We start from the raw sequence: 22,504 nt of genomic DNA, 5'->3' as shown, positions 1-22,504 counted from the left end.
CTAGATGAGTGATCACACCATTGTAATTATCCGGGTCATGAAGATCTTTTTTGTACAATTCTTCTGTGTATTCTTGCCACTTCTTCTTAATATCTTCTGCTTCTGTTAGGTCCAGACCATTTCTGTCCTTTATCAAGCCCATCTTTGCATGAAATGTTCCTTTGGTATCTCTAATTTTCTTGCAGAGATCTCTAGTCTTTCCCATTCTGTTGTTTTCCTCTATTTCTTTGCATTGATCGCTGAAGAAGGCTTTCTTATCTCTTCTTGCTATTCTTTGGAACTCTGCATTCAGATATGTTTCCTTTTCTCCTTTGCTTTTCACTTCTCTTCTTTGCTACTTTTACTGAGATGTAATTGACATAGGGCACTAAGTCTCAGGTGTACAGCAGAATGCCTTGATTTACATATACTGTGAAATGATTACCACAATGAATGTGGTTAACATCCATCATCTCGAATAGATTTTTCAAAAAGGAAAAAAGTGCGGGTTTCTTTTGACTCACGATGAGAACTCTTGGAATTGACTCCCTTGACAACTCTCAAATACACCACACAGCCATGTGAATTACGCTGATGATGCTGCGGGCATTGCGTTGCTAGTACTCACATGTCTCATAACTGGAAGTGTACCTTTTGACCACTTTCATCCAGGCCCCCATCTCCTTCCCTCCTGCCAGCTCTGCTAACCACACATCTGATCTCTTTTTTATGAGCTTGGTTTCTTTCTTTCTTCTTCCTTTTTTAAGAAGATTCCCCATATAAAGGATTTCATACCATATCTACCTTTGTCTATCCGTGTACATCTTATAAGAACCTTCTAAGTAGGACTGCTCCCTGATATGTAGGTGAGAAAATGAAAGGGTAACCAGTGCCCATGTTTGTGTTCAATATCATGCAGCTAGAAAACGGTAGAACCAAGGTTTGACCTCTGGTCTGTCTGATGCCTCAGTCTCAGCTATTCTTGTGTGCCAAGGGCTTCTCCATCCTCTGACAATGCTGAAACTGATGTTAAGACCCTAGTAAACTCCACCCTCAAAAGAAAAACCCAGGCTTCTTTTTGGTGAAGGTTCTCAACTCAAATGATTCTCCATCTGACAGGCAGGTAGTTAACTGTGGCGGAGCTCTGGCTGGCCTCGAATCCAGCATCTGCAACATTCTTTTCTATGGAAAATAGCTCTTATTATCTCTGGCCCCAGCCCGCCAAAGTCTGTCTTGAAGCAAGAGAGCAAGAATAGATTGCCAAACAGAACTGTTCTTATAGTATTGGAAGGAAAATTCGCCATGTGAGGACAGGTCCAATCTCTGGATCAGTGTTAAACCTCACTCAGCGATCAAGGTCTGAGCAATTGTTCTGGCCATAAAGCTGGTCTTGCTTAAGGGGATTCATGCTCTGAAAAGAAGTGACATGCAGAAGAAAGCTCACCACTGACTCCTTGACAGGTTTCACAGGGTACCTCCCCCGATCCTGGAACACAACTCTCCCTCGAATCCCACGTGGGGCTCGGGGCTCAGGTTCCTACCACTCACAATGGCCCCGCCGCTGGACTCCACCCAGGTGCATGGGGGGTAAAATCCCTGCTGGGTCATGGTGGAGGTGAGGCTCACTTCTGAGGGGCTCTCAGAACGGACAGAAGAAAGGGGACTGAGTGCTGATTTCGTGGCCGGGACTGTTAGGGACCTTCACATAGAGCTGCCTAGAAAATGCGCAAGTGTTTTCACCATTCATAGCTCTGTTAGTTCCCGTGTTCTGATCCCAAGACCATAGCTCTGAAATCCGGGCAAGCAGCTCTGGGTGTGAGTTCTGACTGCCCGCCCCAGAATGATGGTGCAACGAGGGCAGTGTATTCACTACTGTGGCCCCAGTGCCTCCAGCCGTGCCTCCAGCCCTGCCTCCTCACACACAGGAGGATCTCAATACTTGTCTGTTAAGTTGAATTACCCCTGCGCTGCTTACTTAGCCTCTTTAAGGCTTCTGTCTCCTCATCGGTAAAGGTAGGAAAAATAAAACCTAGATCTTAGGTTTTCAGTTGTACTTTACATGGTGAGATTGCTGTAGATGCATATACAGTTGTAAGAAATAACATGCAGAGACTCCAGGAGTCCTCTTCCCAGGTGGTAGCGCCTTGCAAAGAGACAGCACAACGTCACGACCAGGAGGTCGAGACTGATCAACCCATTGATCCTATAGGATTTCCCTTCTAGGATTTTTACGTGGATTAAGTGCAACTCTGTAGGCATCATGTTTAGCGGAGCACGTGCTTCCTGTAAACGTTTGGTGCAGATTTTAACTCAGCAGGTCTCGGGGAGCCTGAGAATCTGTGTTACCAGTCACCTCCCAGGGGCAGTCTGCTGTGGTGATTGGCTAAGCATACAGACTCCAGAGTCCAGACTGTTGCTGTTTAGTTACTCAGCTGTGTCCAAATCTTTGCGACCCCATGGACTGTAGCCCGCCAGGCTCCTCTGTCCATGGGAATTCTCCAGGCTAGAACACTGGAGTGGGCTGCCGTCTTCCTGACCCAAGGAGCAAACCTGTGTCTCCCGCATTGCACGCAGACTCTTTACTGCTGAGCCACCTGGGAAGCCCCCAGAATCAGACTGCCAGGGTTGAATTCTAGTGGCACCTTTATTACCTTTAGGACCTCAGACAAGTTATTTAACCTCTCTATGCTTGGGTTTCTTCTTTTACTTCATGTGGGTATTTCTGATCCCTACCTCATATGGGTGTTGTGAAGCTTAAATGAGAAAATTGTCTGAAAGCACTTAGAACAGTGCCTGGGCCATAGCAAGTGCTCATCAAGTGTTAGGCATCATTATCGTTCTGTGGCTCTCCAAATGGCACTAGCGGTAAAGAACCTGCCTGCCAAGGCAGGAGGTGTGAGAGATGCGGGTTTGATCTCTGGCTTGGGAAGATCCCCTGAAGTAGGGCATGGCATGGCCACTCACTCCAGTATTCTTGCCTGGAGAATCCCATGGACAGAGGTCACAAAAAGTTGGACGTGACTAAAACAACTTAGCATGTAGCATCATTATCATCTTAGAGTCTTTCTTATTCTATATACACTCTCATTGAAATAAGATGATTGGGGTTTTTCCAATGGTTACTTAGGCCCCCGGAAAAGTAGAAATTTACCTATTTTCTATGAGAAAAGAGAAGATATTGCTAGAAGGGATTTGTAGAGCTCTTCTAGACCAAAAATGGTAAATGTCTGATTCCCGAGTTTTTCTTCCCCACCCACAGCAGACATTACTAATCAATCTTGACATTCTTTCTTCACTGAACCTCAACAATGGCTTCAGAGGCCTTCTTAAGGGAGGGCTCCCGGCACAGCTGGTGCTCAAGACGAAACCTGTCTGCCAAAACTGCTGTGGTCTAAGCTCCTCCCAGTAGTGGAGGTTTAGCCCCAGGGCTACAACCTGACTTCCAAGGGCTCACACTGTCACCTAGAGACGAGTCTGAACTAGAACCCACATCCGGGCTCTTGGCGGAACAAGATGGAGTGAAGACAAGAAAGGAAAACCAGGAGAGATCATGAGAGCACAGGAGAGGCAAAGCAACCGCGGGTGAGAAAGACTTTCTTCACAGACAGGTCAGTGCATGGAAAAGAACCATAAGAGCCTCTGTTCACTGTGGCCATTTCAGACTGGCAGCCACTGGCATTTCCCTTGTTGCCCCATAAAGTATGACGTTGGAGGACACAGTGAAAAAATGAACTACTTATTGGGAACATAGTGTGCAAACGAAAGCTGTCTTTACAATACCAACTCTGCGTGCTAAGTTGCTTTGGTTGTGTCTGACTCTTTGCAACCCCATATGCTGTAGCCTGCCAGGCTCCTCTGTCCTTGGGATTCTCCAGGCAAGAATACTGGAGTGGGGTACCATTTCCTCCTCCAGGGGTTCTTCCCCACCCAAGGATCAAACCAGTGTCTCCTGTGTCTTCTGCATCGGCAGGTGGGTTCTAGACCATTGGTGCCACTTGGGAAGTTCACAGTACTAACTGGGGAGCCTTAAAAAGTCAAAAGGAAAAAATGGCAAGGCAGAGACCTTAGTCGCACTTAATTGAACTCCTGAGGGCCTTCCCAGTGTTATCTGAGTTCTGTCAGTCTTGCTGCCAGCATCCCAGTCTTGATGGGGTGGCTGTGTGCTCCACCCTGCAACTCTGTCTCTTCCCACGCTCAGTTCTCATCACTGGACCATGCATGACTTCACGAACCCTCGTGGACACACATCTTCAAGGGAGATCCAATTGTGACCATTTTTGTGGATTGGTAAGACAGGAATCAGGTTCTTTGAGCAATTTGACCTATAAAAGTATGAAAGAAGCCAGTCACGGGGGCCAGGAGGCAAAAGCCAAAAGAGGTAGTAGGGAGAGGAATAAGGGAACCGACGTGATGAGGAGGTTCCTTGATGAGGAGGTCGATAAGGAAGAAGCAAACAGGGAGGAGGCGCAGAGAAACCGAGAGGGAGTCGAGGGAATGGCCCTGTGGCCCTTGGAGCAGGCAGAACCGTGGCTCCTAGAGCAACCTTCTCCTGCACTTTCTTTCCCTTTTCATTTGTTCACCTGGAAAATGTCAAATCTGTGTAAGGGAGAGCAACACAGTAGCCCTCCCACCCCGCCCCCCGTACCCACCACTTGGCTTCAGCCATCATCATCACGGCCCGTCTAGTCTCTTCTCTGTCTCTCCTCACTCACCTCCTTGATTCTTTACTTTTAATAAACTTCTGGTGCATTTATAACATCTTTGCCATGACACACAGTCTTATCAGAGATCCATGCACCGCCGAACTTATGATGATTATTTTTTAGTTACTTAAGTAGTTTTTTGTTTTTTTTTCAAGAAATTTGCCCAACTTTTCTCTTTTAACTCCTTATATATATATTTTTTATTGTGGTGAAATATGCAGGATATAAATTTGCTATTTTAACGGTTTTAAGTGTTTAGTTCAGTGGCATCTATGTTGCTGTGCAGCTGTCACTTAAGTAGTTATTTTTTTAAAGTAGTTAATTTTAATAGTGAACCCGTGAACCCACCAACAGAAAGCTAAGACTCTGACAATGACCTGCATCTCTCCAGTGGTTCCCTGCCACCGCCCAGCCCTCGCAGGTCTCCTCCCCTGCTAACCATCATTCTGAATCTTCTCATCATCCTCCCCTCACTTCTGTTTTACATCGTTTTATCGCAGGTGAAGGCACGACTGTAATTATTCTTCATGCTATTTGTAACATCACAAGTAGGCTGTTATGCAGTGTGTAATCTTTGGGAACTTGCCTTTTTCACCGACTACTGTCAGGATGCGTTTCTATCACTGCAGGCCACTGTAAGTCACCGGTCGAGGCTGCTGTCTGCGTTCCCACGTGCGGATAGTCCACGCCTGACACTTCACACTTCCAGTGCACTTCCTTCTCCCTGTCCGACAGCACCTTGAGTATGTCGCTCATCAGCATGACCGCGACATTCAGACTGAAACCGCCCTGCTGAGACGTGGCCAGGGTGAAGTTGCCCGAACGCTGATGTAAGGCAGGCCTTGAGATTAATCCTTGGGAAGGTCGAAGACTGGTCACCTCCATGAGAAAAGGCCTTCTGTCCCCATGCTTTATCTGCAGAGTAAGGCTCCCTCCGAGCAGTGATGGAAATTAAAGAGGTAGCTTTAGGACCTCCACACTGACCCAAAACGGAAATCATTTAGCAGCACGCACATGGCAGAGTTGTCATACAAGCCAAATGAGATAATGATATGTGGGACACTTTGAAGCCCAGAGCCGTTTCATACTTGTGCAGTTGCATTGTGACTGTTGCCATGACTCATGTGTGTTATCTGGACAAATCATTGCCCTCTTCCTCCACGACTGCGGTACCCCAGCAAGACTAGATTTAAGGGAGAGAGCCGGGGAGAGATGTGAATGTTCATTGAATCTTCTGCCTGCTCTTCAGTCCCTGCAACAGCTCTTCAAGTGAAGAACTGTCTCTTTCACAGATGAGAAAACTGGGCTTGACAACATGCCCAGAGTTCTAGAACTAATAGAGATGGGGTTTGGGCTCAAGTCCAGGTCTCCTCAAATCCAAAGCCCCTTCTTCACTGTCACACTTCCCCAAATCCGATCCTGCAGTCCTCACCCTTCCTAATTTGGCGGGATGAAAACCTCCTCTTTACAATCTTTCTCAAGATCTTATGTCTTCCTAGTCTGAGACTGCTGATGACCTAAAATAGAGTCTTCAAGAAAAAAAAAAAATCTTTGGGAAAACTGGGAGCCTTCCCAAGCTTTAATCTGCGCATTTGCATCTGGAACCAGGAAAACAGGCACAGCTGTGCTTGGGTCAGACTGTCACCTGGGTCATCCTACGTCCACTAGCCCTGTGTGGACAGGAGGAGAGTGCATTTCACAGGGCGGATGCAAGACCCTGCCTCTGGTTCAGGCAATGCTTCCACACTGTTTAGGTCCCTGATGGCTCAGTGGGTTAAGAATCTGCCAGCAATACAGGAGACACAGGAGACCTGGGTTCCATCCCTTGGTTAGGAAGATCCCCTGAAGAAGGAAATGGCAACCCACTCCGGTATTGTTGCCTGAAAAATTCTATGGACAGAGGATCTGGGTGGACTACAGTCCAAAGGGTCGCAAAGAGTCCCACAGGACTGAGTGTGCATAAGCACCGGGGCAATCTCACTGTAACATGGAACTGTTAATACCTGTCCTGGCTAAGATCAAATGAGATACTAGGCTGGGGCCTGATATAACTGGATGAGGTAAGAGATGGCAAAACAGTTTGAAACCTGCAAAGCATTTCCCTCCAGTGTTAAAGTAAGCCGGCATTTGTTTTTGTTATCATCCCCTCTCAGCGGAGCCCTCTTCCCAGGGCAAGCTCCATAGTAGGAGCTCCGCATAATGACTGAGGTTTGAGAACAGCCAGAAGGCACGGGCACCACGAAGCCATTTAAAGCAAACCAGAGGAAGTCCAGTCCCTCACTATTTATTTTATGAAGTTAGCGGCTGGATACGTTAAGCAAATGTTTTCTTCATTGTGGCAGTCCGCGAAAACAATGGGGCAAGGGCTGCCCGGGTTGCGGGGGGGTACCCCGGGGAGGTTCAGGCCTCCACCCCTCCTACCCCCCACCCCGAAGTCTCCGGAGAATGACAGGAAAAAATTAAAGACAGGGCTTTTCTTTTCGCCGTCACGTGTCTGCGCTGCTGCTGTAACCAGAACCTGCACCAATTGGAAACGTTTCACCTCCTCCTCCTCCCCGCCCCTCCCCCGGCACGTTCCGGAGCCGACCCGGTGGAGGACTCCGGGGAGTTTGCCAAACACAGCAAACACTGGGGCGTGAGCGGCCGGAGGGGGCTCGGCCTCGGATCTCTCTGCCTTCCTCCTCGGTTCCCTCCCTTCCACACTGTTTTCATTTTCTAGGACTTCCTCCTCCGGGCGCGGGAGGGGGAGGAAAGACGCTGCCGTGCGCCCGGGGTGTTGTGTGAGTGTGTGTGTGGAGTGTGCGGTGTAACATGCTGTAATGGGAGCGGCGTCTGAGAGCCCTGGACTGCAGCGGCCGTTCTGATCGCCGGAGCACCTGAGCACACGCCTCCCCAAGCAAGGGCGACCTGTCCCTTCAGGTACGCGCGGCGGCCGGCCCGTCCGGGCTGAGCGGCTGGGTGTGTGTGTGCGGGTAACGAGCCGGCGAGGCAGCGCCCCAGGTCGGCGGCCGGTGGAGCGCGGAGCCCACGAGGCGCCGGCGTGCGCGGCGCTCGGGCGGCTGTGCCGGCGTGGACGCCCACCCCCGGGCGCCCTTGCGCGCGGGCAGCTCGGCGAGCCGGTCGGCGCGAGAGGCGGGGGCGCGCGCGGGTCTGGAGCCGAGGGCGGCGGAGGTGCCTCAGATCCTGCTCGAGTCCGCAGACCCTCGCCGGATGCATGGCGATCGTGCGCCTGGGAAGTTAAGGGGCGGAGGGTACGGACTCGGCCTCCAGTGTGGTCGTCATGGTCACGACTGCGGTGGGAGACCCCGCAGGTGGGAGACCCTACTGTGTGCGTGTGTGGGGGCTGCCGGCCCGCAGTGGCGGGCACCTGGGCGCGCACGGGAGGGTCTTCTGCGTTCCCGCTCCCTGGGCCTTTGGAGTCCGGTGTGTGTCGGGGGCTGGTACCCAGCGCGCGCGGCGCGCCGGCTCCACGCGCTCCCCGAGGTCGAGCGCCGCCCCGGCCCCCGGCGGACGTTGGCCGCCCGTGCGCGTGGGCGCCCGCGCGGGAGGCGCGAGCTGCCTCCGGGCGCGCGGCGGAGGGGGGAGGGGAGAGAAGCTCTCCGGGCGCGCCAGGCCCCGCCCCCGCCTCCCGGCCGGCTCACCTGGGCCGGCGCCCCACCTGCCGGGCGCTGGGGGCGGGCCCGGGGGCGTGGCCTTGGCGGGCCCGGTGGAGCCCGGCGGAGCCCGGCCGAGGGCGGGCGGCGCCTCATTCCAGGGATTCCTCGCGCTCCCGCGCTCGCGTCCGCTGCCGAGCCGGCTCTAGGCGCGCGCCGCCCGCGTGTGCGTGTGGGTGTGCGGAGCGGCGGGGGTCTGTGCGGAGCGCGGGCGCGAAGGCGCCTGCGCGTGGGCGCACCCGCGGAGTGCGCCCGGCCCCGTGCGCCCCGCGGTCGCGCCCCTGCCTCTGCCCCCAGCGGGGCCTGGCTGGCCCGAGGTGGGCGCGCAGGGAGCCGCCCGGCGGTGAGTGCGGGAGAACCCGGCCGGGTGAGGGCTGGCCTGCGGGGAGCTCAGGGGTGGGCTGACTTGGAGCGGGACGGGGGCGTCCTCCTGGAAGGACGAGGCGGTTTGTTCTTGCGGGGGGCTTCGAGCCTCCCGGAGGGAGAGCTCTAGCGTCTGGAGTGGAAGGTGTCTTGGGAGTCGGCGGCGAGGCGGCGGCCGGCGCCCTGCAGCCCCATGGTCGTGGCCGGCGGCTAAGGACGGCTGTGGGGCGGGATCGCAGAGCTGGGCAGCCGGGAGCGGCTCTTCCTCTCTGGGTACTTCCTGCCCCCTCCCCAAAACAAGACGGCACACTTTTCCTGCAGCGAATGCAGGCCTCGCCGCAAAGCAAAGGTCTTTTCTGTTTTTGTTTTGTGTAAAGTCTCCTTTTATTCATCACTTGGAGACCTTTAAATAGGTTAGGATGACAGTACTTGCTGGGGCTATTAGTTTTCACTCACGCTAACGGCAACTGTTCGTCTGTTTAAACCAGGTGATTTTTTTTTTCAATCGGTTTCACTTTGATCATTTGTGCTGTGTGTTTGCTAGTTGTATTTCCTTCTCTGCGGTTAATAAGAACCAGGAGCCTGGGGGGCGGGGGCGGAGGCGGGTCTTCTAGTTTCTGCGAGCAGCTGGTTGCCCCCTGTATTCGAAAGGTACTGTCTCCTGTAGTTTGACTTTTTTCAAACTCAAGCCTACTTTGATGAAAACGAAGGCTCGCATCTGTTTCCTCTGAACATTCAAAGACAAAGGCAACAAGTGTTACTTCTGTTAGTATTGGAAGGTCAGTTTTGCGTTCCATTTTAGCATACCAGAAACTTTAACTCTTCTCTAGCGTCAGAGTCCACAGACTTGTAATGTTCATTGTTTCCTGCTTGGAGCTGATGAAGTCTGCGCATGAGCCTGCGGGGAGCAGCGTGGGTCGTTTAAAGAGCGCTGAGGGGTCAGCGTCTCGAGGCTGTCCTAGGGTGGGGCGTGTTCTTAGAACAAGTTAGCTATCGTCTGTCTGTCAGTCTCAGTGCTCTCATTTAAACAATGGGTTAGGAAATGCTTAGAAGTTTGTTGTCTGCATTCTGGACAGTTGTGTGTGTGTGTGTTTCCTGTTGCATCTGGCTGAAAAGTCATCTCCCTCCTAGCAGAAATGATGTAAACCCCTCAATTTGTTCTTTGACTTTGGCAGTGGTTTAATCCCAGGCTGATTTCCCTTGCCACTGTTTTCTCACACTTCTGGGCAGCCAGCCTTTGCTTTCCGTTTGGAAGAGAATGCAAACTAATTTTTATGTTGACCAAAACACAATACAATTAAGAAGATAATTCTGCTATAAATAACCATGAACTGCATTCCAAAACTGTGAATGCTGTAGTAAAAACAACTCCCCCAGGCGTACTTCTGGAGACTTGAATTCAAGTCTTATCCTTGTCACCTACTCAGTTTTGGGACCAGAAAAATTTCCTGCTAGTTAACAGTTTGTGCTTTATTTTCCTCTGTAAGAGCGTGATAAAATCTGTTCTGATCCATCAGAGTTTCAGGAATTACAGGGAAGAGTGTGCTTTGAAAAATATTTTGTGTTACGCTATTTATAAAAGTCTTTGAAGATTTCAAAGAGCTTCATAAACACCGTTGTTGCAACTTCTCCCTGCTGATGTAGAACTGCCACTCTACCTTGTAAAGATTTTAACCTGTCTTACAAAACTTTGGAATGAGCACTGTCCCTTTCTAATGGTCTGTTTGGTAAGAGCTCCATAGTGGGAAATTCCTTTTCACTCCTTAGGGAGCCGGCCTTGTCATCATCCTCTGGTGGTTGCCAAAACAAATCCTAAGGAAGATTTTACTTTGTGTTTGTTCCAGGTGTCTCTCCTCCATAATTTTGCTCTGCTACTTTCAGTTTGCCTTAATTAAATCGTAAGTAAAATACTCATAATAAAAGCTGCCTTCCAGCCTTGAGTATGACTAAAAATGAGTCGCCGTAAGTTTAGGAGGTAAAAGTTAGATACACTGGGAAAATGCTAATGTAACTAAAATCATGACACTGTGTGGTAGCGTTAACATACCAAGTTGTCTGTTCCTTGATTGTGTTAGACAAGCTGTTGCAGCTATGAGAACCTGATGAAAGAGTGTTGTTTTGTGGGTTTTTTTTTTGGGGGGGGTGTTAAATTTCTGCCAGGTATGTTGACGGAGGCACATTTGTGATTCTTTTAGGGAGCCTCTCTGAAGTTAGTCAAGTCTATATGTGGGAGCTTAAGAGAAAAGGGGATACGACTGATCAGTCTCTAGCCATTTAGGATCTGTCCATAGTAAAGCAGATTAAAAACCCAACAACTTAGAAATCAAACTGCCAAATTTTAATAATACAAACTGGCATGGTAGGGAAGGAAGGCGTGTTTGCAGGTGGTGCTGAAATCAGAAGAATCTGAGATACCGTGTTTGCAGGTATCTTGAGGCCTGATAACTGGATACAGTTGATTCTCATTATTCGTGGATTTCTGTATTTGTGACTTTGTCTCCTTAGTAAAATTGATTTGCAGCCCGAAATCAGTACTTGAGGCAGTTTCATCCTAGGCACAGGGGTTCAGCATTCACTAACTTAACAGTTCTCAGAGGCTTTACAGAACATGTTGATGGCAAATGATGAGAACTGACCATATTTAATGATGCAGATAAGGAAAGGCCTTCCTAGTGATGCAACGTGTTATGGGTCAGAAGACTTTTCTAGGCTGCTGATAGGCGGGGAGTGGAAATTTTGGCGCAGTGGGGAGCTCGACCTGGGTATCGTGGGAAGTTTGCCAACTTGGGCTATAATGTAGGTCACGTCACTCATTCCTGGGGGTGACAGATCTCTAAGAGGACCTGTTAGTACTTCTGAATAGGAGATTCTCAGTATCCTAGGAAAACAAGTGACAAGAAAGCCGAGTTGTCGAAAATAGGTCCACAGTAGCCTAAATATGACAAAAGGAAAGATAATCCCTGGTTTTATTTGACAACCATGTTGAAAATCGTTGTAATTGGTAGTTTACTCAAAAAGTCCAGATTTGAAATTTCATTTTCCCTCCTTGGACACGGTGGGGTTAGTGTGGGCCCTCCCATACAGGCATCTTCCAGTGAGTATTTTGTGGAGCTGGGTGAACTTCAGCCAGCAGTAAGAATTTTGCGCTGGTATTGAGCAGCTTCACCCAAAGGGTGTGAAATACACGATAACCTGAGTTTGGTTTTGCAGCTGTAAGTCTATATAGGTGGCCCTCGTCAGGCACATGGTCGCTTTCATACTGTCCATGTGTTTGCACGGCTGACACTGATGCCAAAATGTATTACAGTAGCTAAGGATTTTAGTTATTGTTGGGCAGTTTGTCACCAGAATCATCAAGATGACGAAATATCACACCCCACCCCCAGGGTGGGGAAGGGGCGTTGCTGAGGGTGCCCATAGACTCAAGCCTCGGACCACTTTAGTATCAGAACAGTTGGTTGAGTTGAGTGCTCATGCAGAGATTTCCATCCAGAGTGGTACCTGTGATTCAGCCCAGCTGGCTTTGTTGATGATGTGATGGGAGGTATGGATGATCAGGAGACAGAACTGAGTTGACGGCAGGCACCTGATCCTGGTTCCTGATTCCTGAGATGTCCCACATGGGGAGAAAGCCATTTAAGGCCGCCTAGCCTATGGACCTGCCCTATTGAGTGTTCACGGGGTGAGGGAGGGGGCACGTTAAAGCCCTACAGGAGGTATACGCACCTGTACTAACTTAGTTTTCTAGAACAAGGGGAGCAGCACCAACAGAGCTGTTTCTCATCCTGGGGCTCATGCTGGCGGTTAATAATCCCCTGAAAGAATCTATAAGTGAAGTTAAGTCGCTCAGTCGTGTCTGACTCGTGTGATCCCATGGACTGTACTCTACCAGGCTTGTCTGTCCTTGGGATTTTCCAGGCCAGAGTACTCAGGTGGGTTGCCATTTCCTTCTCCAGGGGATCTTCCTGACCCAGGGATCGAACCCAGGTCCCCTGCATTGCAGGCAGATGCTTTACCCTCTGAGCCAGCAGGGAAGCCCAAAAGAAGCCATCCTAGGGGCCTTAAACAAATATGTTTTTAATTCCCTGGAAATAAGCATAGAACTCATAGAAGTATTGTTTATATTTCAGACATGTGACCGTCAAATGAATTTTCAGAAATCATTCTGTGTAGAAGTAAGGAACTGGATACAAGGGGAAGCGAGACAAGTCCTTCTCACATTGTAGATGTGTACATTTCAAGAAGACAGGTCCGTAACTCAGGCCCAGAACACGTCCCGATAAGAGAAGCTGGACAAGCAAAGGATCCATCTATTTATACTCTGTCTTTGGAAATATGACCATTGAAAGAGTATTATGAATAAAGACTGGCTTTCTGTTTGGGAGTGTGGCATACAATTTAACGTAAGAACTACAAACAGCAATGTGAAATTTTTCAGATATCATTTACTGAACCTTCAGAGTTATCCCTTGTAGTTTAATAGCAGGTTGTGTTGAGCATGACTAAGTGGAAACCGACCTTCCTGATACTGAACCTGTTCTTGGAGTTTGAAGTCCTCGGGGCTTATGTTAATTCCTGTGCAGCTGGAGTCCCAAGAATCCTTTGGCATTGCTGCCAGGGTCATCTGCCCCACTCTGCCCGGCCGACTTGGTGCGAGAATCTTCTTACCTGCCTTGGTTATGGTTCATTGGACTCTGCTTCTCTCTTTCAGAGGAAGTGAAATACATTCTGGTTTTCGTGTTCCCAGGAGGGGAGGGCTTGCCTTCCTTTGCTTTCTCCAGAAATTATCAGATGGTTCCCTCGTATACATCTCAAGGTATGGGGGAAAGAGCACAGGACTAGAAGGCTTGCCGGAAGGTATTCTTTATTTCTGGTTTTGATTGTGTGTTTTGTCAGATAACTTAAGCTAAGCCACTGCTTTCTCTCCAAAAGGTCTTGATGAAAATTAGCTGAAGAATTAGTAGCAAAAGCATTGGATGGTGATTCAGGAGACTTGGATTTTAGAGTTAGTTTCTTTAGGAAGTCAGCTTACATTCTCAGCACCTTGGATTTTCATCTGTAGAAAGCTATAATCTATTTGGCCAACTCACGGTGAGAAGCAGGTAATGTATGTGACTGTGTCGTGAAAAGCACAGCTGCTGTGAGGTGTCATCTGTGACAGTGCCAAGATAGTGCTCACTTGCCTTTACTGGGCATTTTATGAGTTATGAGGTTGTATCATTTAATTCCATTCACTGGGCATTTTCAGTTACATTGTTATCATTTAATTCCATTCAGTGGGCATTTTCAGTTATCTTGTATCATTTAACCCACCTGCCAAGTTTGTGACCTTATGAAGTAGGCAGCCTTGTTAAGTTTTCTTTAGGTGAGCAAAGGTGGGTCCAGAGAGGTTAAATGACCCCCGCAATTGGCGTTAGGCATTTGAAGTATGGAACATTGTAGGCTGAGTAAGTAAACGTATTGAAATGTAGGGCGTAGACTTAGGTTTTCTGATGCTGAAGTCCCTGTTCCACTAATTTAACAGATGGTAAAGCGCAAGAAGGAAACAGTGTTACACGAATGAGAGAGGTTTCTAGCAAGAAGGACAGAGGCACAGATCTGTGAATTGAATGTTAACAGAAAGAATACATGTGTTGCCCGAAGTTACTGGGGCCCCAGCTGGACACACTGTGGTGGAAAAACAGCCAGGAGGTGAATTCACATGGGCTTGATGTGCCTGAAGCTCTGCCTGCGTGTGGTCACTGGAATCTGGTGGCGATTCGGTCTGAAGTTTCATTTCAGTCAGCCTCACTGAGCTGCACGGCCAGCCGCATCGACCTCAGAGTGATCCGCCTTCGGCGTAGGTTGCCAAGCCTTCGGCGTAGGTTGCTGCTCGGGCAGCGGGTTCACGTTACCTTTCCTGCAGTCTCTATACAGTGTTTACCAGACAAGGAGACACCCAGTGAAAGCCTCTGACTTCTGCAGGGCCCCAGGGGCCGCACACCCACTGCCGTGGTGAGATCCCTCATGCTGTAGGCTTGGCCTACGGTGTGGTTATGAGCTGAGGTCGAGCTCGATGACCTCAGGAAGTGGTCCTGATGGAGTGAGGATGGGACAAGGCCAGCAGGGATTTGGGATACTGAAGAGTGTGCATCTGGGAGCTAGATGTGCCATCAGGGTCCCAGGAGAGTGATGTCTTCCGGTTTCAGGGTTTTGGCCAAGTGATGGCGTGGCAGGAACATCAGGGGGATTTGACTGAGCCTCTCCCCACCTTCACCAGTTTCCACCTTTAGGTGAGACTCATGGTGGTGATGGTGTAGTCGCCAAGTCATGTCCGACTCTTACGACCCCATGGACCCCCGAGGCTCCTCTGTCCCCGGGATTTCCCATGCAGGAATACTGGAGTGGGTTGCCATTTTCTTCTCTAGGGCATCTTCCCAGCCTCGGGATCGAACTCAGGCCTCATGTGTTGCAGGCAGATGCCTTACTGACCCAGCCACCAGGAAGCTGAGACTCGCACTCTTCCCTGTATTAGACTGTAGTTGGGCCACTGCCCCTGGAGGAGCCATGCAGTGAGCCAAGCCTGGGCTGGATTGTTTTACCCTGGAAATCTCCTTGGAAGATTTCCATGACATATCTTGTTCCCGTGCCTGAAAACAAAAACAACTAATACACCCCATAATTCTATTCCCACAGTGGGGTTCATGTCCTCTTGTGGGTCTGAAAAAAAAAAAGATTCCTTGGTGGAAACCCAGAATAATGGTGTTCACATTTAGAGCTGAGCTTTTCGTCAGCACTGAATATCCCTAAAGTTTAGTAGCTTTATCATTGATACCTCTGTCTGTCTGCTTAGTTGCTCAGTCGTGTTTGACTCTTTGTGACCCCATGGACTGTAGCCCGGTAGGCTTCTCTGTCCATGGGATCTCCAGGCAAGAATACTGGAGTGGGTTGCTGTTCCCTCCTCCAGGGGATCTTCCTGACCCAGGGATCAAACCTGCATCTCCTGAATTGGCAGGCGAATTCTTTACTATTGTGCCATGTGGGAAGCCCCTCATTGATACCCTTTCTTAATTCTTCACAATAAGCTGAAAGAATGTATTATTGGGGATAAGGAAGTCTCAGAAAAGGAATATGGGCTGGCAGAGAAAATACCAGTGCCTGGGGAAAAGAAAAAAAACACCAAAGTATTTGTTCTCCTCACGATGAGGTACGTTCATAATTGACAACAACCACACAAAAAAGCGAGAATGGACTGGGCCAGAAAAGAGTTGCAGGGCAGCAGATCCCTTGCAGATGGACTCCGTGTCTTTATATAGAAGGACGTTCCTCTCCCTTTAATGGGGTTATTATTGTCTTCCGGGTGTCAGTGTTTCAAGTGATTATGTTTTTGGTGATCGTGATGCTGTAAAACCCGTCACGGAATTGGGAACACTTCACTGGTGGGTACTTAGATTAACTTTCCGGATGCTGCGTAATCTTTTGCAAAAGCTCGTAGGTGATTTATGGGTTCATAAAGGATATAAAATAAACCAGACTCGTCTCCACTGTTTAAAACCATTCAGACCGTTCAAGGACTTTTCCCTAGGAATAAGACCTCAGCTCCGTCACACCCCGCAGAGGGCGAGTGACCTGGCCCCTGCCAACGTCCTGCATTGCCCCCGTCTCCTTCACCGTGGTCACAGCAGCCCCCTGTGTCCACAGGGTCAGCTTGGCCTGTCCCCTGCCTCCCTGTCACAAGCTTAATGGCTCTCATCCTGTGGGTCTCCCATCCCAGAGAAATCTTCTCTGTCTCAAGTAGTGGCCAGTGCCCTTTTCCTGGTGCGTTTAGCATTATTTGCAGTTTATTATGTTCATCTATATATTTTCAGTACATACGCAGTCTTTTACAAACTGTTTATTTGACTTCATCTGTCTTAGTTGCGTCGTGAGGGATCTCTCATTGACGCACACGGACTCTCTAGTCTTGGCACTTGGGTTCAGGAATGAAGGCACGTGGGCTTCGCTGTCTGACCAGGGATCAAACCGGTGTCGCCTGTGTCATACTGCGGATTCTTAACCCGTGGACCATCAAGGAAGTCCCCTGTTCACGTATGTTTTGAGGACACAGATGTAGAGCGACTTCTCAGGTGACACAGGTGGGAAGTGGCCGAGCCCAGGCCGACTCACAGGGTTAGTGACCCCCTGGCCCCAGAGAGTCCCCTCTCCAATCACCATGGTGCCATCATGCTCATTTCCAGTGGGGTGTGACCCTCTCTCAAATACTGTAGCCATAGTTCCCCCCCCTGCCACGTTACTCACTTGTTTCACTGGGTGTCCTGGGCTGCGGATATTGTTTGAGATGTAAGTTTCAGACGTCTGTTTTGTTTGACTGTTATCTTCCGCCTTTACTTGCTGAGGTCTGCTGTGCCTGCATAACGCCTGGTCCTTGGCCCTCATCTCCCCCGTTGTCCTTATCTCACACCTGGTTCCCCCTGAAGCCTGCCCCCTGGCCCGCCATTGACTCCTGACTGCACCCCTTCTGGTCACACCATCCTCCCATCACCTGCTAAACCTCAGCATCCCTGACCCCACTCCCCCAGCCCGCTCAGGGGCTCACCACTGCCCGCTGGTTACCTGCTCCAGTGAGTGGAAACCGGTCTGGCCAGCCGTGGGCTCCCTCCTGGGCCTCCGCCCGCATCTTGCTTCCCAAGCTTTGCTGCTGCTCCCCGGTGAGACTCCCGGTCCTGACCGGGCTGATTCGTCTCCCTCCCTGCTTCTCATTCCTCCGCTGTGCCTTCCCTCAGGCTGTGGGTCCAACAGGACTGTACACGTAAGGATCAGGGTACTCACACTCAGGAAGTATTCAGACCGTGTGATCCAGGTGGCTGGGAGAGGTCTGCGAGGAGAGACTGCCGAAGGGAGAGGGATGGGAAGGAAACCTTTGAAGTGGCTTCTTAAAACACACACACGTTCACAGGGTAAACACTTCAGCTGACACTGATCTTTTATCCCACACTACACATTTTACTGTTATATTTTGCCTTTTGTTACCCTGACCCATGTACTTCATGAACAAGGTTGTAATGTCTTAAAAGCAGGCGTGATATCTTCTGTTCCTCTGTGACCTGTCCCAAATACTCTGCTGAACTCAATAGTTGTGCAATAAAAGTTAGTTGGTGGCATTTATAAGATTGCAGCAGATGGCAGGTGCTTTATAGGGGAACTTTAAAGCACCTAATCTCTTATCTACCTACTTTGAACCTAAATCACTTGGGAAGAATAAGCTTAAATATGTGATCTTCCACATGCTCGAATTCTGGACCTACTTCTATGTGTCCTTTGGTATCTTTATGCCTCGATATTTTGCTTCTGGGCAAATACTTTGCGTAAGAGGCATATGTTAATATGTATCTTTGGGTGTTTAGAATTTTGAAAGAGTTGTCCTTCAGCTTACTGAAGCAATTAATTTAGGAATTGTGAGCCTAAATACTGACCTACAGAATAGACTGCTTATCAGCATTTACTTAATCAAAATAAAAGACTTGTAACCCACATGTTTCCTGAATAGGGAACTGGCTTGGGTGAACAGAGTAACTGAGTTTTCATGCATTCAACAAGCCTTTTCCTGTCAGTCTGTCCCAAGCTTTCATTTTCTCCACCTCTGAGCAAGTTCCCGAGTCTTCACTCTGAAGGTGATCTTTTCGGTCGTATAAGAAAGACGGGGACTGTGCGTCTCATTCATTTTCCTCTCGAGTGCCTCTGAGTTTACTTGCTCCCTCCTTGTCTCTGAAAAAGAAGAAATTTACTATGTACGTGTCCTCCCTGCCACTCAGAGCCTTCTTGGACTCTCCTCTTTCATGTTGAGACTGGAGGAGGTTGCCATTTTCTCCTCCGGGGGATCTTCCCGGCCTAGGAATCGAACCCGAGTCTCCTGGAATGTAGGCAGAGTCTTTACCACCTGAGCCACCAGGGAAGCCCCATTCATTGCACTCTTCCCATCACATCAGATCATCCCCTGCCTTCAGCTTCCTGTTCTGCAGATTGTGACTATAGGCTGCTACCAGGATACCTTTCCTGGAATAGCACATCAATGGCCAACTCATTGCTCAGCTCAGAGATTTCAGTGGGTCCTTCATTGACACAAAATCCAGCCCAAATCCCGTGAAAGCCCTCTGTCCTCCGGTGACGTGGCGTCAGTCCAGGTTTCCATCCTCGTCGCTCACTTCCTGGCCCCACGCTGCTCATCTCACTGATCTGGGCGCTGGTTCTTGAGTGCGTTCCGCTTCTGTCCTTCCCTTCCGTACTTGTCCGTTCGTTCTTCAGAGGCTCAGCTCACCTTCTGTTTTCTCCACAAAGCCTTTCAAAATTCGTTGGTATTTCTACAGGATTTTTTTTTTTTTCAATAGCACTGTTTTGGCACCTAGCACATTTCTCCCTAATCCTTGACTTCCCTGAGTATCCCCTTAGACATGTTTCAGGTTAAAAGAAGGGCCAGTGAAATTTGAGAGATTTCAAGTATATAGGACTGCCGTCCCTACCATCTCTGCCCGCTGCAGAAGGCACAGCAACCCATCAGAAGCCCAAGAAGGAAAAGAAATCGCTTGATGTGGTTTATTCTGGTGTTTCCCAAACTTATTTATCATAGAAAAAACTTTTTCTCACAAAATATGAACATCCAGTGAAACACTTGGGGGAAAAACACCGCCTTAAACTAGATTTCTTGTTGACATGTCTACTGTATAAATTGAAAGCTCTTTGAAGCCAGCTGCTGGGCTGTTTATTTTTCCTGCCTTGGTACGTAGTCAGTAATGTTTATTGAATGAAATCACATTGCAGGATCAAGAGCTTATGTTTTTTCTGAGGCCCTCTAGTACTGGCATATACACAGTTGTGTTCAGTCTTTAAGCTGTGTCCGGCTCTTTTGGACCCCATGGACAGAAGTCGTCAGGCTTCCCTGTCCTTCACCATCTCCCAGTGTTTGCTCAAATTCATATCTGTTGAGTCACTGATGCTATCTAACCATCTAATCCTCTGTGGCCCTCTTCTTTTGCCTTCAGTCTTTCCCAGCATCAGGGTCTTTTCAAATGAGTTGGTTCTTCGCATCAGGTGGCTAGAGTATTGGAGCTGCAGCTTCAGTCCTTTCAATGAATTTCCAGTGTTGATTTCCTTTCGGATTGACTGGTTTGATCTCCTTGCTGTCCAAGGGACTCTCAAGAGTCTTCTCCACCACCACAGTTCGAAAGCATCAATTCTTTGGCGCTCAGCCTTCTTTACGGTCCAACTCTCACATTGGAACATGACTACATACACAGTAGGTACTCAGTAAGGGCTGAAGAAGGCTGAATAAATGCTGAGTGTATCTAAAGGGTGCACTTAAGGTATTTTTTCTCAGTTGAACTAACAGGATCTATTTTCCTAATAACTGTGAGTGCATGCATGTGTGTGTATGTGTTTTTAAATAATCTCAAACAGGAATTTTTTTAGGTTTTCCACCACCTTCAGGTCTTCTTCAGTGTGTGCTTTCATAGCTGTGCTGTAATTTAAGAAAACAGAATTAAAAATAAAAATCCAAGTTTTATTAAAAAACATGATACGTGGCATTGATCGCTACAAAATAATGACATTTTAGAATAAAGATCCCTATTGGACTTAAAATGCCATTTAACTCACCAGTGGAATTCACACAGCTTTCATGAATCCATTGCATATTTTAAGCTCCACAGCTTTGTAGAGTCTCTTAGCTCAGGAGGCAAAAGAACAGAGCGATTCAGTTGTTGTAATTTTTGTTAAAACTAACAAACCAACAACCACCACCACCACAACAAAAGTGTTGCTGGTGTCATGCTATGCTCATAGAGTAGCTTTAGTTCTGAGAAGTGATTTTACTGGGTACATCTGGACAGGCGTGCTGTTATACATACACGTAAACATTTATAAGCACAAATAACATGGGCATGAATATTCACAACATCCTTTCTTTTAGTCCTGACTTGAGCTGCTTCCTGGAATTGGCACGGTTTGGTTTAGTGGACAGAATGGAATTTAACCCCTTGCTCTGTTCCCAAACCGTGTCTGTTGGCTTTCATCCCGGGCCAGAAAAAGTTTCATCTTCAGCATTGGGATCTGCATTTAATGGAGGAGTCACCATCATGGGTAACTGCCAGAACTCTAGAAGAGTCTTTCGAATTCCTTTTAAATTCTTCTTTTCCCTTCTAGGCTCCAACCAGGAATGGAGACCCCACTGGATGTCTTGTCAAGGGCCGCATCACTGGTACACGCCGATGACGAAAAGCGTAAGTCGGGAATCCATTCTAAGAGCTTTGCACCTCTCCCCCCTCGACTCCTGCAACGTCGTAACATCAGGTGTTTCTCCACATGGTTTCGGGGCTGTACGCTGTGAACCTGGCTTGTTTTCTTCCGAGATAGCAGCTTGGCGTCCTTATTTTTGTTTTCAAGAGCCAGAACCTATCAGTCTTGTAAATGATATCTTTGGATGCTAGGGCTTCAGCTGTTAACCTCAGGAAGTCCTTTCCTCCGAAAGAGTCTCTTAAGTGGGACATGGAGTAGAGATGCTCCTTCGGTGTGTCTCCAGAACTTTCGATAAATAACTGTTTGCCAACAGACAGATTGACCAGCAGAGAACTAGAGATGCGAAGACTCATCCAGAATCATCTGTCATTGGAAGTGTGTGTATAACGGGAAATAGCCTTGCAAATCCCACCTGTACAGCTGAGAGAGGGTACTTACTGGGGTGGGGGGGGGTATGCCCTGGTGCGGTGGAAGAGGGGAGAACACTGATTTTGGAGGGTTGCTTGCCACTGTGTTAAAGTGATTTTCCTGCTCCTCCTCAGGCAGCTTTGTTTTTAAATGTTACTGTTCACGGTTGATATTTGCAGAAATGATCGCGAGGGTTCTTTTTTCTAAGCCCTGAAATGCTACTAACAAAAGATTTATTGAGATGGAGCTTTCATACATGGTAAGTTCTGGAAGGAGGAGCAACTCTCCGGGTTAGTTCTTGACAAATTTGGCAGCCGGAGTGCAGGTTCCTTGAGACGTGAGATCTGCTTTTTCACTCTCTGCTAGGACTTTTGTTTGTCTAAACCTCAGCTCGCTCGCTAGTCACAGGAAATAGCAAGCGCTGCTTCCGAAGTCTTTGTGAAGATGACCTGGGCTACTGTGTTTGTAGAGGCTTGCTGTAGCCTCAACTCCTGGGGCCGCTGCCTTGCCCTGACCTGCGGGCTCTGTGTGGGGCCCTCTGGTGGGACCTGATCTACTCCTTTATGTTATTACAGCGTTGTCCCCTCCGCCGCCACTCACGCATGACCATCTTTAGATGAGTGATTGCATGAAATAGCTGTTGAAGTTTGTTTTTTTCCCCCCAGCCTCTTACATAATGTGCATCTGTAATTATCCCTCCCTAACTAACTGAAGCTCAGGGATGTTAAGCATCATTCCCAAGGACATTGAACTCTGCGGTGGCAGCTCAGGTTGTAGACTTTTTATCGAAACAACAGCAGCAAAAACCCCTTTATGCCACTAAGATTGCAGAAAGTGTTACTGACTTGAAGAGCTGGTTACAGATTTCTTTACACATTACTATAGCCAATTTAGAAGCTTTTTTTAAAAAAATATAAGACAATATTTCAAGTTTCTCTGTTTTGTGATGTTCAATTCGAATCAGTAAAACAGCATCGTGTTTGTGCATGTGAAAAATAAGTGATGCCCTCGGAGTGGCTTTTGTGTCCTGAGTGTAGAGAGGGTGAGTTCCTGTCCTTCTCTGCTACATTCTCGGGTTCCCTCCCGGAGCCCAGCTTCAGGATCCGTCCGCTCAGCCTGGAGGCCTGCATA

General features: G+C 48.6%; 1 protein-coding gene across 4 annotated transcripts in view; it reads left to right on the top strand.

Annotated features, from left to right (window-relative positions):
- The window catches only part of VGLL4 (vestigial like family member 4), a 155,609-nt gene continuing 140,399 nt past the window's right edge, over window positions 7,295–22,504 (top strand). Inside the window, exons 1-2 of one of the 4 annotated variants that reach the window (XM_018066980.1) lie at window positions 7,295–7,601; window positions 20,873–20,949. In XM_018066980.1, the coding sequence (XP_017922469.1) occupies window positions 20,886–20,949 (64 nt within the window). In that variant the 5' untranslated portion in view covers window positions 7,295–7,601; window positions 20,873–20,885. Of the gene's footprint in view, window positions 7,602–8,569; window positions 8,679–9,154; window positions 9,187–20,872; window positions 20,950–22,504 lie in introns of those variants that run through there. The other 3 variants (XM_018066984.1, XM_018066981.1, XM_018066982.1) reach the window with 3 other exon arrangements.

Source organism: Capra hircus, chromosome 22, assembly GCF_001704415.2.
Source record: "Capra hircus breed San Clemente chromosome 22, ASM170441v1, whole genome shotgun sequence".
Lineage (NCBI taxonomy): Eukaryota > Metazoa > Chordata > Mammalia > Artiodactyla > Bovidae > Capra > Capra hircus.
Note: the sequence above shows the minus strand (reverse complement) of the source record. Positions and strands in the feature narration are given on the sequence as shown.